This window comes from Elephantulus edwardii, unplaced genomic scaffold (genome assembly GCF_000299155.1).
Source record: "Elephantulus edwardii isolate Elephantulus edwardi_28Jun2011 unplaced genomic scaffold, EleEdw1.0 scaffold00057, whole genome shotgun sequence".
Taxonomy (NCBI): domain Eukaryota; kingdom Metazoa; phylum Chordata; class Mammalia; order Macroscelidea; family Macroscelididae; genus Elephantulus; species Elephantulus edwardii.
In genome coordinates this window covers 15,107,758-15,128,699 of record NW_006399807.1, presented here as the reverse complement: position 1 = coordinate 15,128,699, position 20,942 = coordinate 15,107,758, and the positions used below count along the sequence as shown (strand labels likewise).

At 38.6% G+C, this 20,942-nt stretch overlaps 1 protein-coding gene across 1 annotated transcript in view; it reads right to left on the bottom strand.

Annotated features, from left to right (window-relative positions):
* MROH9 (maestro heat-like repeat family member 9) overlaps nucleotides 1-20,942 on the bottom strand; it is a 100,101-nt gene that overhangs the window by 18,505 nt on the left and 60,654 nt on the right. Inside the window, exons 10-14 of the mRNA XM_006887462.1 lie at nucleotides 18,775-18,946; nucleotides 16,812-16,951; nucleotides 15,638-15,775; nucleotides 12,225-12,345; nucleotides 3,183-3,320 (exon numbers count right to left, since the gene is read on the bottom strand). Coding sequence (XP_006887524.1) covers nucleotides 3,183-3,320; nucleotides 12,225-12,345; nucleotides 15,638-15,775; nucleotides 16,812-16,951; nucleotides 18,775-18,946 — 709 coding nt within the window. The remainder of the gene's footprint in view (nucleotides 1-3,182; nucleotides 3,321-12,224; nucleotides 12,346-15,637; nucleotides 15,776-16,811; nucleotides 16,952-18,774; nucleotides 18,947-20,942) is intronic.

Sequence of the window (20,942 nt, the reverse complement as noted above, 5' to 3'; positions counted from 1 at the left end):
ACTCAGCAACTCTAAGGTGGGGGGGGGGGAATCAGGACTATAATCAAGAAAGTCCTCTGAGAAAATGCTATTCTGTCTCTCATATGGAATCTATGAGTCCATTTTGGTGGGATCCAAGAACTTCTCTTTCACTCTCCTGACTGACTTGTCACAAAATCTCCTAGTTTCTTAGCTAATAACATTGAGAAAACTGAACAAGGCAATAAAAAACCTGTTGCTTAGAATGTACACCACCAGTACATCTGCTGGCTTCTCTGAATTATTTAAGACAAACAGCTCATGGCTCTTTTCATTTCAAATTAAAAATGCTATCTACTGGCAGGTGTTAAACTTTGAGAAAAGATGCTCAATAGATTAACAAGAATTTATTAAATCAAGAGTGATTTATGGAATATTTATGCTTTCTGAAAGATTCTTGGGAATTTACAAGAGATTACAAAAGATAGAGGCATATTTAGAATCAAGCTATGTGGTAGGCAGGATGCATTCACATGGGAGAGTGAGTAATAAGGCAAACAGGAATTCTCAACTTTAACCTGTATCAGAGTCACCTGAAGAACTTTTGAGAGCACAGATTTCTGGGCCCTACCCTTTGAATTTCTGATTCTATAGGTCTGAAATAAGGCTTGAAAATTGGCATTTCTAATCAAATTCCTAGGTGATGTTGAGGAGCCATACATACACTGGTATCCACCATTGCAAAAATACTGAATAAGCTAGTGCTTATGGCTGGTGTGCCTCTACGTGGGATGATGCTGATGGAAATCAGCCTTGTGCAATGACATTTAACCTAATTATAGGAAGGGAAAATATGTAAATATGGATGATAGATGAGGGATAAAAGTATTCTGAGTGGAAGAAAAATTGAGTCTTCTGAAATAAGGTAGCTCTGACGGCATAGTCCTTACAGAGTTTCACTCCAAACCCAAAGGCCATGCTTTTCACGTGTTTCAAACCTAACGGTGACTCTGTTGGAGTTTGTTCCCCAAAGGAAACGTCCCTCAAGGTTGTTGTTCACAAACAGGCTGAAAAACTGTCCCAGGGACACACAAAAAGACATTAGTAGACTATTGGAACAGAAAACTTATTGATGATAGGAGTGGCACCGTAAGTTTCCAGCAGTGGCTACCTGGAGAATTTTCTGCTCAAGGTGAGGGGCAATGTCTAACTATTTTATACCCCACACAAACATAACCCAATACATAATAAAGTTAAGAATACATAGGCTGATGGAAAACTTTGACATTGTGGAAAATATGCTTAAGGGAAAACAGTCACCTGCAAGATGTGTATCTAGTTATGCAGGCATAACTAACAACAAGAGGGAGTGGTCAGTTTTGCCATCACTCCAGGAAGAGAATAGCTAACAAGTCTCCTAGAAACTCAGCTAGATCAGGGTAAGTGTAGCCATTTTGAAAGGTTTATAGGGTTTCCCATTCAAGCTCCAAGGGAAAAGTTGTTGTTGTTGTTATGTGCCATCGAGTCGCTTGCAACTCATAGCGACCCTATGTACAACAGCCCTAAACCCTGTTTTATCCTGTGCCGATCACACTGCCTCTGACACACCCACCCGAATACCCCAGTCACTGAATCAATCCACCTCATAGAGTCTTCCTCTCCTGCACTGTCCCTCCACCCTCCCAAGCATGATGTCCCTCTGCAAGGACCTGTCCCTCCAGGCAAAATGTCCAAAGTATGTCAGACGAAGCCCCAGAATCCTTGCTTCTAAGGTGTAGCCTGGTTTAGCCCTCACCAGGATGAATCTGTTTGTTTTCTTGGCAGTCCGTGGTACATTCAATACTCTTCTCCAGCACCACAGCTCAAAGGCATCAATTCTTCTGTCCTCCATAGTCATTGTCCAGCTCTCTGATTCATAATAAGTGATTGCAAAGACCATGGTCTGTATCAAATGCACCTTAGTCTCCAGAGACACACCGTTGCTCTTAGAGAGGTCCCTAATAGCAGACTTTCCCATTGCAATACATTTTTTTATTTCCTGGCTGCTGGCGCCAAGATTGTTGACCATAGAGCTGAGCAAACTGAAGCTGTGAACAATCTCAATCTCTTCGCCATCCATCCTGCTGCTACCAATTGGTCCAGTGGTGAGAATCTTTGTCTTCTTGACATTGAGCCTCAGTCCATACTGAAGGCTGCAGTACTTGACCCATAATAATATCTCATTCCATGTGATTTATAGCTTCAGAAACCCAATGAAAATCAGCTATGAATTTGACTCAATGCAAATAAGCGAATTAATATGATCTGAGACAGAATTTGTGTGTGTGTGTGTGTGTGTGTGTGTGTGTGTGTGGATTGTCTTAAGAAGAGTACTTGTTTTGCTGCTGTTGTTGTTAAGTGTCATGGAGTTGAGCACAACCCATAGCGACCCTATGAACAATATATCTAAATCCTATTCTATAACTATTATTGTTTCTCTAATGTTCATGGACTTTTCAAAGGCATGTTGTTTAAGAAATGGATCAATCCTGCTTCCAAGCCTGTCTTAATTGGAAGCTCCACCACTGTCCACCATGGGTAACGGTTACGGCATTTGACACACCAATGGGACAGTGTTCAGAATCACAATAACCCCAAGTTATCTCAGTAAAGCAAACTGACAGACCAGTGTTGTACCACTTAGGAGAATGTTCTTCTCAAGCGCAATTAACACCAGGTTGGAGGGCCATAGACCTGAGAGCCCATCTGACTTTTAAATATAAAGGCCCACCCACCAGGTTCTGATTGACTTAAACAAGAAACTGTGAGCCCACAGCCGATCATTAGCTAAGTCCAATTAGCTCACACATGATTGTGAATTAATACAAAAGCCAACCAAACTGTTTACGCCCAACTTTCAACTAAAACAAGAGAAATTACCTCCAGAATCCAACTGCTTCACACATGAGCCTCCGAACTGGAGATTTAGTCAGGGCCCATGTTTTGGACAGAATTGATAAATGAGTTTTGAGTGAAAAGAATGGTTTTCTGAATAAAATATAAATAAGATGAGGAAGTGGCTCACTTAAGTGCAGTTTCCTTATTGATAAAATACTAGACTTTGATGTTGGCTTGGCACTACAGATAATGGAAAAAAAATGTTTGTTTTATTTTTAAAAGAACATTGAGCAATACAAGTTTATTGCATTGATGGTGCTAGAAGACACAAAGCCAGACACCCCTACCTTGTTGACTACTGGTGCCATACTGGCAATTTTCTGCAGGCTCAGTTTGCTCACTGAAGGGTTTGCATCATTGACCCAGTTTCTGAAGAGGACCAAAAATTCTTCCGGAAATGGATCCTTGAAATAGTTATTCAAAAGCTGGTGAGAGGAAAAAAAAATTAGCTGATAAGCAACTTGAAAGGTGAATTATTTTCATATCAATCATAAAAATTAAGGATTTTAAAATAAAATTTGAACACAAATCATGCAAAAACTCCAAATACTTATTCCTACATATATCTCTGTACTTATAGAAGGAGGGAGAAGTGTCAGCCGGTAGAAAATAGATACTATATCTGTTTGTCCATCCGCTATTTCCTCCTCTGTTGTTGGAAACAGAATGAATCAATTCTGTCTGTCTCTGGAAGTGTTGTCAGGAGGAGTTCCTTGACAGTGAATGTTTATATAAATAGGTATGCATAGTTTAAGAGCCATTCAGACAACACTCAACCCCATATATGTCTATACATTTGTTTATGGTCCCACAACATAGTCTTTTCTAAATAAAGCCATTTCTCCTTTACTTTATGATTTCCCCTTAGTGGTTTAAATACCTCCACAAACAAGACTCTTTCAGCACTAAAATATAGATGGGAAACTGGAAAGTGAGGCAGAGGGCATGTCTCTGGGTGCTGGCTTTCAGGCTTTATCTGGAGGACAATTAGGCTTTTCTGCTGGATGAGTTCTACTCCCTACCCTCTGGGTTCCTCTCACTCCATCAGCTCCCACCATTTTCCTCTCAGGTGCTGAGGTCCCTCATGTTAGATAGAAAAAGAGTATTGAGGGTGAGAGAGAGAAAGAAAGAAACTGGTCCTAAGAAATGAACAGGCCTTTATGTCATGGTCTGAGAGGGACACCAAGTGACCAGGAGCAGAGAAAGTAAAAAAAAAAAAAAATGGCACACAGGCAGTTGGGGACAGTTTCTTCTTATAGGGGTCCTGGGAAAGACTAAGAAAGATGATATTTATCAGAATTTATGGGATGTTAGTTAAGTTTGGTTTAGGCTATTGTGATCAGTCCCAGAAGCTCATCAGGATCCATTGTCTGGTATGGTCTTTCAGATGGCCTGCTTTGATGTTATTAAGTTTCTCAGGAAGTGATCAGTTCTGGGGATGGGAGACTGCTATATTCTTCCTATATCTCTGTCCTACCAGAAGTTTTAATGACAGCAGTGGTGATAGGGAAAACCAGAAATGGGCTTTCTTAAGGTTTACTACGGTGTTCACACATTAACTACATAATTATCTTTTCACAGATTATATGGCTATCCAGGAAATCAAAAGACAAATAGTATTGGAAAAGTATGCTGTCAGAGACATCTCCAGAGTACTGAAGAGCAACAATGTCAGTCTGGAGACTAAGGTGCACCTGATCCAGATCATGGTCTTCACAATTATGTGCTATGCATCATAAAGCTGGACAATGACAAGGGATGATAGAAGGATAATTGATGCCTTTGAGCTTTTGCACTGGAGAAGAGAGAATTGTATATACCATGGACTGCTAAGAGAGCAAAGAGGTTCATCTCGGAGAGTGTGAAACCAGGCTACTCCTTGGAGACAAGGATTCTGAGGCTCCATCTGACATACTCTGGGCATGTTGCAAGGTGGGACGAGTCCTTGGAGAGGTTCAGCATGCTTAGGAGGTTGGAGGGACAGCACAAGAGAGGAAGACCCTTGATGAAATGGATTGACTCAGTGAGTGGGGTAATGGGAAAAGAAGTGTCAGAAACAATAAGATTGGCTCAGAATAGAGCACAGTTCAGAGCTATTGTACATAGGGTTGCTATGAGTTGCAGACAGTTTGACAGCATATAACAACAACGATAACAGCATGGCCATAATTATATTATACTAATAAATCATTGGAAGCAGGAGCGGCATCCACTTCTGAAATGGTTTGCCTCCGGAAACTCTATGTATGAACAGTGCTCAGGCCGTTCGTTCATAGTGTCGCTATGAGTCGTCTACGACTTGACGGCATCAAACAAAAACAACAACAACAACAACAACAATAAATCATTATTTCTATGAGGCAGCTACACTGCTAAAAATTGAAGAGGAGGGTTTGGATATAATGGTGAGTGGAACTGTCTTAATTTATGACCTTTGAACTTTATAAAAAGTTAAGAGTAAAGATACTATACGATGATACTACTCAATATTAATTATATTAGGAGACCATATTAAAAAATTGTTTGGGGTCAATTTCTCCATAAAGGTTTTTTTCCCCTTTATTGCTGTTGCTGTCATGTGCTGTTGAGTTGCCTGCAATCCATAGCAACCTTATGCACAGCAGCTCCGAACCCTGCCCTGTGCTGAGCCAGTCTCTCTAATTCTGACACAACAACCCCCACTGTCCCAGTTGCTATATCAATCCATCTCATCTGGGGTCTTTCTCTCCTGTGCTGTCCCTCCACCCTTGCAAACATAATGTCCTTCTTTAATGACCAGTCTCTCCTGGTCATGTGCCCAAAGTATGTGAGCTGGAGTTTCAAAATCCCAACCTTTGAGAAGAAACTTAGTTTCCCCCTCTCCAAGACAGACCTATTTGGGTTTTTTTGGCAGTCCATGGTATATTCAAGCACCACAATCAAGGCATCAATTCTTCTTTTGTCATCTTTAGTCATTGTCCTGCTTTCTGACATATAGCCAGTAATTGTGAAGACTACGGCCTCGATTAGGTGCACCTTAGTCTCCAGACTTACACTGTTGATCTTCAGTACTCTGGAGAGATCCCTGACAGTAGATTTTCCCAATGCAATTCGTCTTTTGATTTCCTAACTGCTGGTGTTAAGAGTGTTAATTTTGGAGCTGAGCAAGCTGTAATTGTTAACAACCTCAATCTCTTCTCTATTTATCATGGTGCTGCAATTGGCCCAGTGGTGAGAATATTTGTCTACTTGATTTTGAGCTTCAATCCATATTGAAGACCACAGTCCTTGGCCTTCTACAGCAAGTGCTTCAGGTCTTTTTCAGTTTCAGCAAGCAAGGTTGTGTCATCTGCATAAGAGAGGTTGTTGAAGAGTCTTCCTCCAATCCTGATGCCCTATTCCTCCTCATAAGGCCCATGATTTGTTCTTCAAATAGATGGAAAGGGTATGGAGACAGAATGCATCCCTGACACACTCCTTTCCTGATTTTGAACAATGCAGTGTTTCCCTGATCTGTTCTGAGGACTGCTTCCTGGTCTAAATAGAGGTTTTGTGTGAGCACAATGATGTGTTTTGTGATTCCCATTTTCCTCAAGGTTAGCCATAATTTATCATGATCCATACAGTCAAATGCCTTTGCATAGTCAATGAAACACAGATAGACATTCCTCTGGTACTCTTTGTTTTCTGCCAAGATCCATTTGGCATTGGCAATAATATCTCTAGTACCATGACCTTGTATCTCTGATAGTTCTCTGTCAATGTACTGTTGCAGTTGTTTCTGAATAATCTTCAGCAGGATTTGCTAGGGTGTGGTATTAGTGATATTATTTTTATAATTTCCACACTCTGTCAGGTTGCTTTTTTTTTTAATGGGAATAAATATTGATCTCTTCCAGTCAACTGGCCAAGCAGTTGTCCTCCAGATTTCTTAGCACAACTTGGCAGGCACATCTAGGGCAGCATCTATTTGTTGAAATATATCAATTGATATTCCATCAATTCCTTGGGCTTTATTTTTTTTTTATTGTCAAGTCCTTCAGAGCAGCCTGAAATTCCTCCTTCATTACCATTGCCTCTTGATCATGGTATTGTTTCTTGAAATTCTTCTGTTTTAGCCACTTATTTTTGCTATAATGACTCTGTATACTCCTTCCATCTTCTTTTAATGTTTCTTGAAGCATTCAATATTCTGCCCATAGCATCTTTAAGCATTGCGACTTGTTGCTTGAATTTGTTCTTTAGTTCTTTCAGCTTAAGAAGTACTGAGTGAGTTTGGCCCTTTTGATCTTCCAACTCCAGGTCCTAGCACATTTCATAATACTTTGTTTTGTTTTCCTGAGCTGCCTTTTGGAATCTTCTATTCAGTTCCTTAACTTCTTGATTTCTTCCCTTTGCTTTGGCTTCTCAGTGGTGTAGTGCAATATTCAGTCTCTTCTGACATCCATTTTGATCTTTTGTTCTTTACACTATACAATTACACTATGCAATTATAAGGGAATTCTGGCTGTTTAGGACTAAGGAACTATGCTATCAATCAAAAGGCTGGTGGTTGGAATCTAAGAGCTGCTCTGAGGGAGGAAAATGGTCCCTTGTGATTTAGTGCATCTGAAAACCTAAGAATTGTTTATAGTTTGAAGGAATATAATAATAACAAATATAATGTAAGAAGCACTTGTGATCTAGTGAGTAACAACTTGCACTGCCAACCCAAAACATGGGTGGTTTGAATCCATCTGGTGTTCTGTCTGAAAAATGATGGACAGTCTCCTCTCCTATGATATACAGTCTCTGAAAATCTGGTAGTGGGTTAGTTATGAGTTGGTTCCAATTCAAGGTCACATAACTACAACAACATACAAGTGTAATGAAAGCACATTTGCCAACTGTAATTAGTGCAGGAGAGGAACATTTAAAGATGAACTTGGATTGTGTAGTTTAAAAGTATAAAATTGGAATTTAAAATAAAAAAGTGAAATCCAGATTTGGACTTAAGGGAGAGTTAATGTTAACCTGGTAAAATGAGGTTAATCCCTTCAAGGAAGGAAAGCCATGTACGAAGACCCTGATGTGAATGAAATAGGGCATGTGATTCCCTAAAAGAAGGGAAGAGTGATAAGAATGGAGAGGAAAAGGATGGTAAAGCTTGAGGGCAGGCAGGGTAAGGATCCTCGAACCTGAAGGCCAGGCTAAGGAGTATGAGTCCTTAAGATGCTGGGAAAGATGGAAGGTCAGGAAAAGAGAGGTAGAGCCTTAACCTGACGGATTGAGACAGTGTTATCACAATGGGCTTGATCGTGAGAGACTGAGGATGCTGTAGGATAGGGCAACGTTCTGATCTGTTGTTCATACAGTGTCTAGGAGTGGTGGTCAACTCGACAGCATCTAACAACAACAAATTCTTCATAACCAATAATCAAAAAGAAGGTGCAGCTATGCGTCTTATAACAAAGCAGCCAAAATGCAAATATTGATAAAAATCTCTTAGAAACATTATTAATGTTTTAGAATACATAATTTTACAGTAAAATTTAAATATTACTGAATCAAATCAAATATGTAGAGAAAGGAAGAGACAGGGAAAAAGAAAAATATGTTTTAGTTAAATCTTTCAAGAAACTTTCAATCTAAATGTTTTTGTTGTTGGTTGTTATCGAGTTAAGCACTATTCATAGCGACTCTATGAACCAAAGACCTAAGGTCTTTCCATAACTATTGTCAATTCCAAGTTCATAGAGTTTCCAGAAGCATGTGGTTTAGGAAGCGGACGCCACTCCTGCTTCCAGACCTGTTTTACAACTGGGAGCTCTACCAAACTCTGTCCACATTGTGAAACAATTCTGGTATTCAACACCCCAATGGTACAAGGTTTAGCATCACAGCAACCCAGATTACCTCATATTGCACACTGATAAAGAGTGATTTACAAAGTGGAAGAGTGTTTCTCTAGATATAAACATCACTAGTTTCATCCTGGGAAGGGTTAAACTGGGTGGTTCCTTGGAGGCAAGGATTCTGAGGCTTCGTCTAACATACTTTGGACATGTTGTGAGGAGAGACCAGTCCTTGGAGAAGGACATCATGCTTGGGAGGGTGGAGGGACAGCACAGGAGAGGAAGGCCCTCTATGAGGTGGATTGATTCAGTGACTGGGATAATTGGGATGGGAGCATCAGAGGCAGTGCCATTGGCACAGGACAGAGCAGAGTTTAGAGCTGTTGTTCATAGGGTCGCTATGAGTCGCAGGCGACTCGACCGCACATAACAACAACAACAATTTCATTTGTCAGTGGTTAAGTGTTGTCAAGTTGAAGACGACTGAGAGTAAGTTTTGCACAAAAGACCTGAACTCTGTTCTATAACTACCATTTCTGTACAAAACTCTGTTCTATAACTAACATCATTTCTGTATATTTATAGAGTTTAGAGAAGTAACTTTCCCAGAGCAGAATAAAAGAAGCAAGGTGCGTATTTTCCAACTGCATAATAATAATAATAACCCACCAAAAAGGATTACATGGGGAAGGAGGAAGTCTAAACATAATTAGAAATTTAAGAAACTCTCCTCTCTTTGTTTTGTGACTCAAAATCTTAAGCCTTTGAAGAAATAAACCCTACAATATAGAAAGCAAGGAAAATAATAAAGGTATATAAGAAAATAGTTACACTCTATTTGGAAGTAAATGTGTAAACTGATATTAAATATTTCATTAAAGATAAACATTTTTTATTTCATAAAATTAAGAGAAACAAAATATCACCAAAAATAAAATTAAGGCTAAGGAAAATTAGAATAAAGAAATAGTAAAGATTAAAAGAGATATGTTTTAGTTGGGGAAAAAGGAAAACCTTAGAATGAAATCTAGTAGTGTAGGCTCAAAAAATATTAATAAATAAATTTAATGTTCATATTGCACACCGAATGAGTTTCTTTTAGATTACATTATAGGAGTTCAACTTATGTTTTATACCTTATTACATGTACAAATGTAAAATACAATACCGGTTAAATGAGACATAAAATAAAAATAATGATACAAATGAATTATGCAAGTTTGGAAAACATTTCTAATTTGTTACTACAATGTTAACTAAATTAATTTACAAATCCTTCAGAAAGCTTTACAAGTAGAAAACACAGTATATGAGTATATTCCTTTTAGTCTGTTTTGCTAAATGTGATATTTGAAATTATCTCACTTTTTAAATTTTGGTTTTTGTTTGGAGTTTTTTTAATACTGGTTTTCTCACGAAGTTCATATACACTGTTTTTCACACTGGCCTTCATTCATATTGTGTTCTATACAGTCATTCCCATGTATTATGTTTAAAATCAGTCACCATTGGACCTTGCCATGATTACCCAATCTTTTCAGGTCTCTGCCAAATTCTTCACATTTTCTTCTCCCCCACACCCCCATTCACAAAACTGTGCAACTCTGTGGTTTTCCCCCTACCCATACTCATCCATTTGTTCTCAACTCCTACCCTCCCTTGGTTCTCCATATATGTTTTTTTAGTTACTCTTCTACTTTTACAATAATGGTCTTATGCAGTATTTGTCCTTTTAAGACTGAGTTAGTTCACTCAACATAATACTCTCCAGTCTCTCCCAAGTTATATAGAAATTTTCAAAATTGTTGCTCCTGAGTGCTGCATAGTATTCCACTGTGTGAATTTACCTCAGTTTCTCAATCCATTCAGTTGTTCTTGAACATTTGGACTGTTTCCATGTTCTTGTGATGGTAAATGAAATAATCTCAAATTTTAAAAAAATATATTTAATACCTTATGTAAATTGCTTTTTACAATATTATTTTTTTTAAATTTATTTACAAAGTTTAAATACACTGTCTTTTCACAAAAGATCTTTCTCATTTCCTGCACCCTACGCACCCAATGAATTGTGCAATGATTAGCACAATCCTATGATTAGCACCCTACCCCCACCCCATCATCACCCCTCTATTTCCACCTCTTCCACCTCTTCCTTTCCCACCTTGGATCCTCAGACTTATTCTACAATAATGATTTTATACAGTATTTATCCTTGTGGGACTGAGTTAGTTTACTCAGCTTAATACTCTTCAGTCACCCAAGTTAGGTAGTAATTTACAAAATGATTGTTACTGCATGCTGCATAGTATTCCATTGTATGAATATCACAACTTCTCAATCTATTTGTTTGTGGTTGGACATCTGGGATGTTTCCATGTTCTATGTTTCCATGTTTCCTTATAAAGATTAAATCCCTGTGTTCATCAAAATCGTTTTTCAACAGAGCAAAAAGAAAGCCTACTGACTGGGAACAAACATTTGACAATATCATCTCAGACAAGAGTCACATAATGAAAGTTTATAGCATATTCCTGGGTCTCCACAAGAAAAAGTCTAATAACCCAATTACAAAATAGGCAAAAGAAATGGAAAGAATTTTCACAGAGGAAGATATTCAAATGGCTGACAGACACATGAAGAAATGCTCCAAATCATTAGCAATAAGAGAGATGCAAATCAAAACTGCTCCAGTAGCAGTGGCAAAGTTTAACAGGACAACAAGTAATAAATGTTGGAGAGGATGTGGTGAGATAGGAACTCTTTTACATTATTACACTACGAACATATTGGTGGGATTATACAATGATACAAGCAGTCTGGAAGCCAGTTTGGCACTTCCTCAAAAAGCTGAACATAGATATTCCATATGACCCAGCTATTCCACTGCTTGGAATATTCTCCCCCAAAATGAGAACTCAGGCTCAAACAAAAACATGTACACCGTGTTCATAGCAGCATTATTTACCATTGCAAGAACATGAAAACAATATTATTTTTCTAGAAAATGAGATTCAATTAATTTAAATTCAATTTGCAGTAACTTTTCTACTCTTTATTAAGCAAAAATCTGCATCAATGTTCTTGATTCAATATAGCATTTAATTCATGATGGCATTAATATTCATAGACAAGGTAATGTGGTTCTACGTCTTAGAAGATAAAGGATTATTTGTTCAATTTTTTTTCTTTTCCAGATAATCTAGAGTATAATTATACACTAAGCATTACCATTTTAATAAATCAAGTTATCCTAGTAATATAAAAAATGTGTTTGTGAAAATTCACTTTCCATAGTAAAAGATAAAAGTCAACTCCAGAAGCATGTTAAAGGACAACCCTTTCATGGTCCATGTTTAACTCCACTCTGCCCCTCCCAACTTCAGGTGTCTATCATACTCTTAACTCTTGTTTAAAACAAATAACTACAAACAGAAGTGAGAGGCCTAAGGGTTAAGTTTAAGTAAAGGAATGAGATGAAAACTCAGTTGTTCCAAGACTCCTAATAAAACTCACTTCAGTGAGGAATATCACTATGATGATACTGTCTTCTGACCTTCTAGGATCTTCTACCGAGAGCTTGTAGAGATAATGCAAGGTTTCTGGAAACTGTGGAAACCGACAGTTACTGAGAGCTCTGTAAAGAAGAATGGGGTACTGAGTTAGAAAAACAGAAGAAAATGCGATTTACATTAGCAAATGTTAATGGTGGTACAGAAAGAGTCATAATCCTCATCTTTTGCTCCACTCAGATAAAAGAAAGATATTTCCAGCTTATTGTTAACTGGAGCCATACTTTGACTTCTATACACTACACTACACACCTTATGGCCATTTGGATCAGTGTAGGAAAAATACTGTGAAAGAACTTATATTTTAAGATTCTAGGTTAGTATTCATAAGAAATGCTCCTAAAACATTAATGTGTATTCAAATCATCTGGGGAGTTGCCTTAAATTTAGATTCTAAATCAGTAGCCCTGGGGTTGGGTTTGTTTTTGTATTTAAGTGCCATCAAGTTGAACACACATAGTGACTCTATAAACAATAAATCTAAACCCTATTCTTTCCTGTGCCAGTCTCACAATCTCTGATTTACACAAGCCTATTTATTGCAGTTACTGTGTCAATCCATCTAGGTAAGAATCTTCCTCTCTTTTTCTGACCCTCCATCTTTACAAGCATCATGCCCCATCCCTGGAATATCTTCTCCTAGTAACATGCCTGAAGGATGTGAGAAAAAGCTTTTTCATCCTTGCCTCCAAGGGCCACTCTGGCTTCACTTTCTCCAAGATATATCTTTTTGTTCTTTGATAGTCCATGGGATATTCAGTACTCTTCTCCAACACCACAACTAAAATACATCAATTCTTCTTCTGTAATCTTTATTATTTGTCCAGAACTCAGAAGCAAGTGATTGAAAAGATCATGGCTTGAATCAGGCACACCTTAGTCTTCAAACTGACATCATTGCTCTTCAGTAATTTGGAGTGGTCCCTGACTTCATACTTTACCTGTTCAATATATCTCCAGATCTCCTAACTATTTGTACCACTTGTATTGATAGTAGGTCCAAGTAAGATGAAGTCGTGGATAGGATCAGTCTTTTCTCCATCTATCATGATGTTTAGAAGGAAGAGTGGCATCCACTTCCATAATAGCTTTCCTTCAGAAACCCTATGAACCTGGAGAGAGGATGAAAGGCACCCAAGCATCGAGGACTCTCCTTCATAGGGTTGCTATGAGTCGCCTGCGACTCGACGGCACTTAACAACAACAAATACATCATGATGTTGCTTATTGTTCCAATGGCGAGAATTTTTGTTTTCTTGACATTAAGATACAATCCATATTGCAGGCTATAGTCTTTGATCTTCTGCAGCATGTCAAGTCTTCCTCACTTTCAGCAAGCAAGATTGTGCCAAGTTCTTCTTCATAGAATCCAGCTTCTACAATATATAGATTGAATAGATATGGAGAAAGGATGTCATTCTGATACACACCTTTCTTAATTTTAAATCAGGTGGTACTCCCTTGTTTTGTTCTCACAATAACCTCTAGGTCTAGATTTTATCAAGAGCACCATTAAATGTTCTGAGATCCCCCTACTTCTCCAAATTAGCCATAATTTCCTATAATCTATGCAGTCAAATGCCTTTACATAGTCAATAAAGCACAGATAGACACTCTCCTGGTATCCTTTGCTTTCAGCCAGAATTCATGTGACATCAGCAGTGATATGCCTGGTGCCATGGCTTCTTCTAAACTTGTGGCAATTCTCTATGTACTGTTCTAACCATTCTTTAATAATCTTCAGCAGTATTTTGCTTGCATGTGATACTAATGATAGTGTTTGATAATTTTCACATTCTTTTAGATCACCTTTCTTGGAAATGAAAACAAATATGGATCTCTTCCAGTAAATTGGCCAGTTAGTGGTATTATAAATTTCCTGGCATAGACTGGTGAGCACATCCAGGGCTGCATCTGTTAGTTGAAAAATGCCAATCAGTAGCCCATGTATTCCTAGAGCCTTATTTTTTTGCTAATGTTTTCAGTGCAGCTTAGACTTCTTCCTTTGTTACTGCTGGCTTTTGTTCCTATGGTGTTTCCTGAAAGTTTTAGTGTCGACCAATTCTTTTTGGTATAGTTACTATGTGTATTCCTTTCTTCTTCTTTTGATGTTTCTTGGTCATTCAAGATTTTGCCCATGGCATCTTTCAACACTGCAACTTGAGGCTGGAGTTTGTTTTTCAGGGGTTTTTGGTTTTTTTTTTAGCTTGAGAAATACTAAGCAAATTCATAGCTTTTTATTCTCCCTATCTAGCTCTCTGCACATTTCGTTATAATACTTCACTTTGTCTTCTTGAGCAGACCTTTGAAATCTTTAGTCCATCCTTTTTACTTCAACATTTATTCCCTTTGTTTTGGTTTCTTGACACCCTAGTGCAATTCAAGTCTGGGCTAGGGCCTGCATTTTTGTATTTTTTATAAACTCCCAGGAGAAGAGATGGTTACCTCTGGTCTGTGGACCACACTTTGAGAATGAGAAAATTCAAAGGTACCATGGATAATGACTCAACTAGAGACCAATGCCTGTGTGCTTCACTCTAACAATAAGGTGTATTTCTGAAATGATTGTCCAAATCAGATACATCTTTAAAGCACCAAGAGTACAGAGGTCACATAAGTTGTACTTTTCTGGTCAATATTGACTTTGAAAGCTCTTATAGTGTCAAAGTCATGCATCATGATTCTTGATCAGAAAAATCTGAGTCCCCTAATCCCAAGCTTGATTTTCAATCAAAAGCTAACTAGAAAGAAGCATATGTCTAAAATTAGAAAAAAGTTTTCCATTATGGTTTCCCCAAAATATATTTAGTTCATTGCACTCAGGTTTTTATCAGAATTCTCTAAAGTGGTGCATAAACTTTTTTGTCCGATGCCTGCAGTATAGGAATCATTTAAGAACTTCCCCCCGATCTACACATTGCCTTTGAGGTGGTCTAACTTATAGCGGACTCTCCAGTGTGTTTCAAGGGCTGGAAATAGCATGTGAGGAGACTGTCTAACTCTTTCCTGTAGAGCTTCTGGTGAATTTGAACTGTTAGACAATCCTTGACTTAGGGCCAGCAACTCACCAGCATTCTCAATTATAAGCAGAGGATGAAAAAAGCAGACTCAGATTTTGGTCCTTCATATCTGTAATCTGTTCTATGTCATTGAGAAAGAGGGGAAAATTAAGGGAATAATTTTCCAAATAAGTAAAAACCAAACCATCCTCTTAGAACCACTGAAGAAGTAAAAATCAAATGACAACTCGATTCTTTAAGAGCCAGCTGGTAGTCATGGTGTTTATTGTTCAAGTGAAGCAAGATGGTGGAGGTGTGATGGAGACCAAGAACCCTCAGCATAGCCCTCTGTTCTTACTTGGCAATAAGGTAGATTCCATGATGGTGAAATAGCGCTTGGGAAAACTGGCTCCAGCAGTTGTTTTTCTGAAGAACACTTTCGACCTCTTGAAGTCCAGAACATTTCAGAAGGATTCTCAGTGCATCTCTGGCAAAGCTGAGGTCCCAAAGGAGAACAATGTAGCAGTCATGACAAGTCAGTGACGCTAAAATACCCAAGTACGCAGGGTAATGACTTAGCCTTTTTATCTTGGTTGGGATGCAAGCTTTGAGAAGGGAGAGTTACATGGAAAGTGAATCCTAAATATTCATCATATCCTTGAATGAACAAATAGTACAATCATTAAGGCAATGAACATATAAGAGGTCATACTCAAATTGGAGCACTTAGTTGATTAACTAAGGTTAATCATAGACTGACTTATTAGAAAAGAATTTTAAGTGATGGGATGCCTTGATAAAGGTGTCAATGGTTTTCTCATTCAAATGCCTCAAATACATGGATATGTTCTCACCTAGTTGGGATAATAATGTATATATTTGCTTAGGGAAATCAATGAGTGGATTAAACACTCTTAATAGATCTGATGCCATTAAAGTCCACAACAGCAAATGCAAATAGAAGAGAGTTGAGTCCAGACTTTTTTTGCAGAGCTGAGATGCTCATTGTACCTACATGAGCAAAGGGTGGGGGGAAGGTGCTCCCTGCTCCTTCTCATGCTATATATGGCAGAATGGCTATCATAGACCCACACTTCAGGTCGCCAAGCACTCAACAACTTTACAGGTCACAGAGCGCATAACTGTACCCTACATTATTGGGCACATATAGCCATGCAAGGCAGTAGTAGCAGAGATTGAATATGTCTATCTTTGGACCTAATGCTCTACCCAATTCTCCTTATCCTCAGTGTCTTGCCATTGATCTATGAGTGAGCGTGGCAGAAACAAATAGTTTTCTATTCCAGTGGGATGTCTTACCTATTTTCACTGGTTATTCAAGGTACTCAGCTAGCTTCTAGGTACTCAACATATTTACTTTCCTGAAGACATTTCACTTATCAGAGGAGTGGAAATGGTGATACATTAATGCATTAGACATACTTCACAATTGAACTCAGGGAAATGAAAAATTTTTGATGGATATAAACTGATCTCTAATATTCAATGTGATATAACTACTACTAGCTCACAAAGGATTGCTGTTGGAGAGAGTCAGGTCACAGCTGTAGAAGACTTGAAGCATGAGGGCCATCAAGAGCTCAGGGAAGAGCTGGGCTACTGCTTTCTTATAAGAACAAACAGGCAGCAATGTGCACAGGGCCTGGGATGCCTATAAGGAGAGAAAGAGGAGTTAAGAAAGTTAACTCTGAAATTCCCTGTTCCATCACCCTTTAAACTCAGTCAACTTATTTGGAGTGTAAAGCAGAGAATTTTTAGGTTCTCTCCTAATTTTCTTGAAAGAAGCTTAATGTATGAAAGTAAAAACATGCATGTAAATTCATCCATTCATTCAACCATATTTATTAACTCAAGTTTGAATTAGGAATTGCCTAAGCAATAATGTTACAAAGCACTATAAACAAGACTTAGGACACTCAACCAATCAGCAGGAAGAAAGAAAAGCATAAATCCCTAGGTACCTTCATATGTGGCATGGAAATTAAATATACTGAACAATACTAATATGTAAAATACTTAACTCTGGCAGTAACCTAAAATTTCTCTACCTTGAAAGAGTGAGCTATTTAAAGTCAGGAAGGTCAGGTCAGCCGTGGATCATTTGGTTCACTGTTCACAGAAATTCCCACCACAACCCATTGTTTCTTACTTGTTTATGAAGTGTCTTTTTTTTTTCCCTATTGTATGTCTATAAAAGATAAAGTATTCCCAACAGTGATGATAGTGATCATTAGGAGCAGTACTTTATGAGAAACACAAATGAGATTAGGCTGTCACATGCTGTGGTATTTATTACCTAAAAGTTGGGTTTTTTTAGCCATTATGTTAAGCACTCCCTAGTCTCCAGCTCCCTTAACCGCAGAAACATAGTCTTACAAATTATCAACAGCTGTGGAACACAGGGGAAGGGTAGGGGTGGAGAGAGAGAGAGAGAGAGAGAGAGAGAGAGCACACAAGTGCTACCTACACTGAGCAGCAAGACTTGAGGGAGACTGGAGCAAGAGAGACTGTGGCATTGCTGTGGGGAAACTATGGAAAGTTGTGACCTGAGGCTTCTTGCATTTGTATTGAACACAGGGAAAAGTTTTGTTGTTCTTGCTTTAAATGATGGAAGGAAAAGCTGCTTGCTGAATGAAACTGGAGCCTGGACTAATTGAGGAATTGTGCCTTGAGACTGCTGGGCTAAAACTTGGATTTGCACTGACTGATATTCTTTGCCTCCCTCACTCTCCAACTTACTTCCCTGATAAGCCCTATTCTTAGTACCACAACTGTGAGTCTGTGAGTGAACAGTGAGTAAACAAATCTTTTTTTGCTGGTGGGGCTCTAGAGACACCATGGGGCTGGGCTACAGACTCTTTATGTGTTTTCTGCTCTGAGGTGATGAGGAGCTGGGGTGATGAGGAACTGTGCTATTTTTATTCCCTCTGGCCCTTGCAGAAAGATGCTCATGGGCCTGTGCCCCTATGTTTTCTGTTCCTTAGACACATGCCTACACAATTCTTTATGATCAAGTGGCTACCTCTTCTTTTGTCCTTGCTCAATTGACTCTAGGATCTTGATCTCCTTGCATGCACTGACATCCCAGGTAATCTCCTTTCCATGTGGGGATTTGTTCGTCTATCTGTTCAGAAAGTTCTTGCCTAGATATTCACATAATTACTCCCTAATCTCATCAGGAAGACTTGTCATGACTAACTTATGTAAATTTGCCTTGTGATTCTTTTTCTCCAATTCTATTCAATAGTTCTTATAAGCTTTTTTACCATTCAATGTTTTATAGATTGAATTGTTCATCATTTGTTTCTTTCACTAGAATATGAGCAGGACTTGGAATTTAGTCAATATCAGTAAATGTGTATCAGATGAATTAATGAGAGCAGAACTGGGCCAAAGAAATGTTAATAAGTCTGTGGATAGATAGGTATTTTCATAATGAGAAAGAGAGAAAAAAGTATTCATCACATTACTTACGGCCACAGGCATCATGTTGGCAGTATCCAGAGAAAGACGTCTTCCTTCACTTAAATTGTCTTTCTCCAAGCTTTCTCCAGGCTTTCCTTTCAGAATCAGCAAGAGTGTCTTCAGCACATGAGGGGCCACACTCGCTTCTGAACCAGCTGCGTACCACATCAGTAACAGATTCCTGCAAACACAGGCCCACACAATGATGAGATGACAGTCACCGTTTTTATTTCCTACTCTGTCCAGTAGACTCTGAACCAGTTGGGTTCACATGGTGACTGCATCAAAAGGCTTGAGTGTGTCAGAGATTGTGAAGAAGAGGACAGTGTTCAGATGACTTGTATTTGATGACATCTAACAACAACTCTATCTGACATGATTTAGGAAAAAAATGAGTCTTGACTTGTCATTAGACCAAAGATGAAGAAGAACATTTTAAAAAATACACAAATTGGTATTGTATTGCCTTTTCTAAATGGTTCTATGAGAATCTTGTCTTTGAAAAGAGAGGAAGAGTTTAACACGTTGCTGCAAATGATGGCTAGAGTGAAAAAAAAATGTGTTTCTAAGCACGGTCGTCAATTTAAAAGTGTGCAGCAACGTGTTAACTAAGATCCTATGAAAAAGAGAAGTCTATAAAATTCTCATTCTATAAGTACTGACTGCTCTACCTGACCAATTAAATAATAAGAAGAGTAGCTTCTGTACCATATGGCTTTGTCTCTTCAGGTATAGTTGTTGTTGCTATGTACCATTGAGTCGCCTGCAACTCATAGCAACCCTATGTACAACAGTCCTAAGTCCTACTCTATCCCTTTGACAATCTTATTGTCTCTGACACACCCATCCCCATTATCCCAGTGACAGAATCAATCCGTCTCATTGAGGGTCTTCCTCTCCTGAGCTGTCCCTCCACCCTCCCAAGGATGATGTCTCTTTCCAAGGACTGATCCCGCCTTGCAATATATCCAAAGTATGTCAGATGGAGCTTCAGAATCCTTGCCTCCAAGGAGCAACCTGGCTTCATCATCTCCAGAATGAACTTGTTTGTTCTCCTAGAAGTCCATGGTATATTCAATACTCTTCTCCAGCACCAAAGCTCAAAGGCATACACTCTCCTTAGTCACTGTTCAGCTCTCTGATGCATAGCAAGTATTGCAAAGACTATGGCCTATACCAGGTATAGTAGAGTTGTTAAAAACAGGCATGGAAATATATACTTAAATATGATTAATGCAAAAAGAAAAATATTTACCTTTCTGTCTCTTAGATAGAATTGTTGTTATGTGCCATTGAGTCACCTGCAACTCATATCCCTATGTACAATAGCTCTGAATCCTACACTGTCCTAAGCCTGCCTCATTGATTCCAACACATCTACTCACATTGTACTAGTTACTGTATCAACCCATCTCATCTGGGGTCTTCCTCTACTGTGCTATGCCTACATCCTTCTGAGCATGATGTCCTTTTCCAAGGATCAGTCTCTCTTGGCCACATGCCCAAAATATGTGAGATGGAGTTTCAAAATCCTAGCCTCTAAGGAGAACTTTAGTTTCATCTTCTCCAAGGCAGACCTATTTGTTTTCTTAGCAGTCCATGATATGTTCAAGACTCTTCTCCAGCACCACATCCCAAAGGTATTGATTCTTCTTCTGTCATCCTTAGTCATTATCCAGCTCTCAGATGCATAGCAAGTAATTGCAAAGACCATGGTTTGGATCAGGCACACCTTAGTCTCTAGATTGACATCATTGCTTCTCAGTATTTTGAAAGGTCCCTGACAGAAGATTTACCTAATGCAATTCATCTTTTGATTTCCTGACTGATGGTGCCAAGAGTTTTGATTGTGGAGCCGAGCAAGCTGTAATTGTTAACAACCTCAATCTCTTCTCCATCTATTATGATGCTACCAGTTGGCTAAGTGGTGAGAAACTTGGTTTTCTTGATGTTGAGCTTCAATCCATATTGAAGACTACAATCCTTGACCTTCTGCAGCAAGCACTTCAGTTCTTCTTCAGTTTCAGCAAGCAAAGTTGTATCATCTGCATAAGGGAGGTTGTTGATGAGTTTTCCTCCAATCTTGATGCCACATTCTTCCTCATAAAGCCTAGCCTCCCAAAAGATCTGTTTTGTATATAGATTGAAAAGGTATGGAGACAGGATGCATTCCTGAT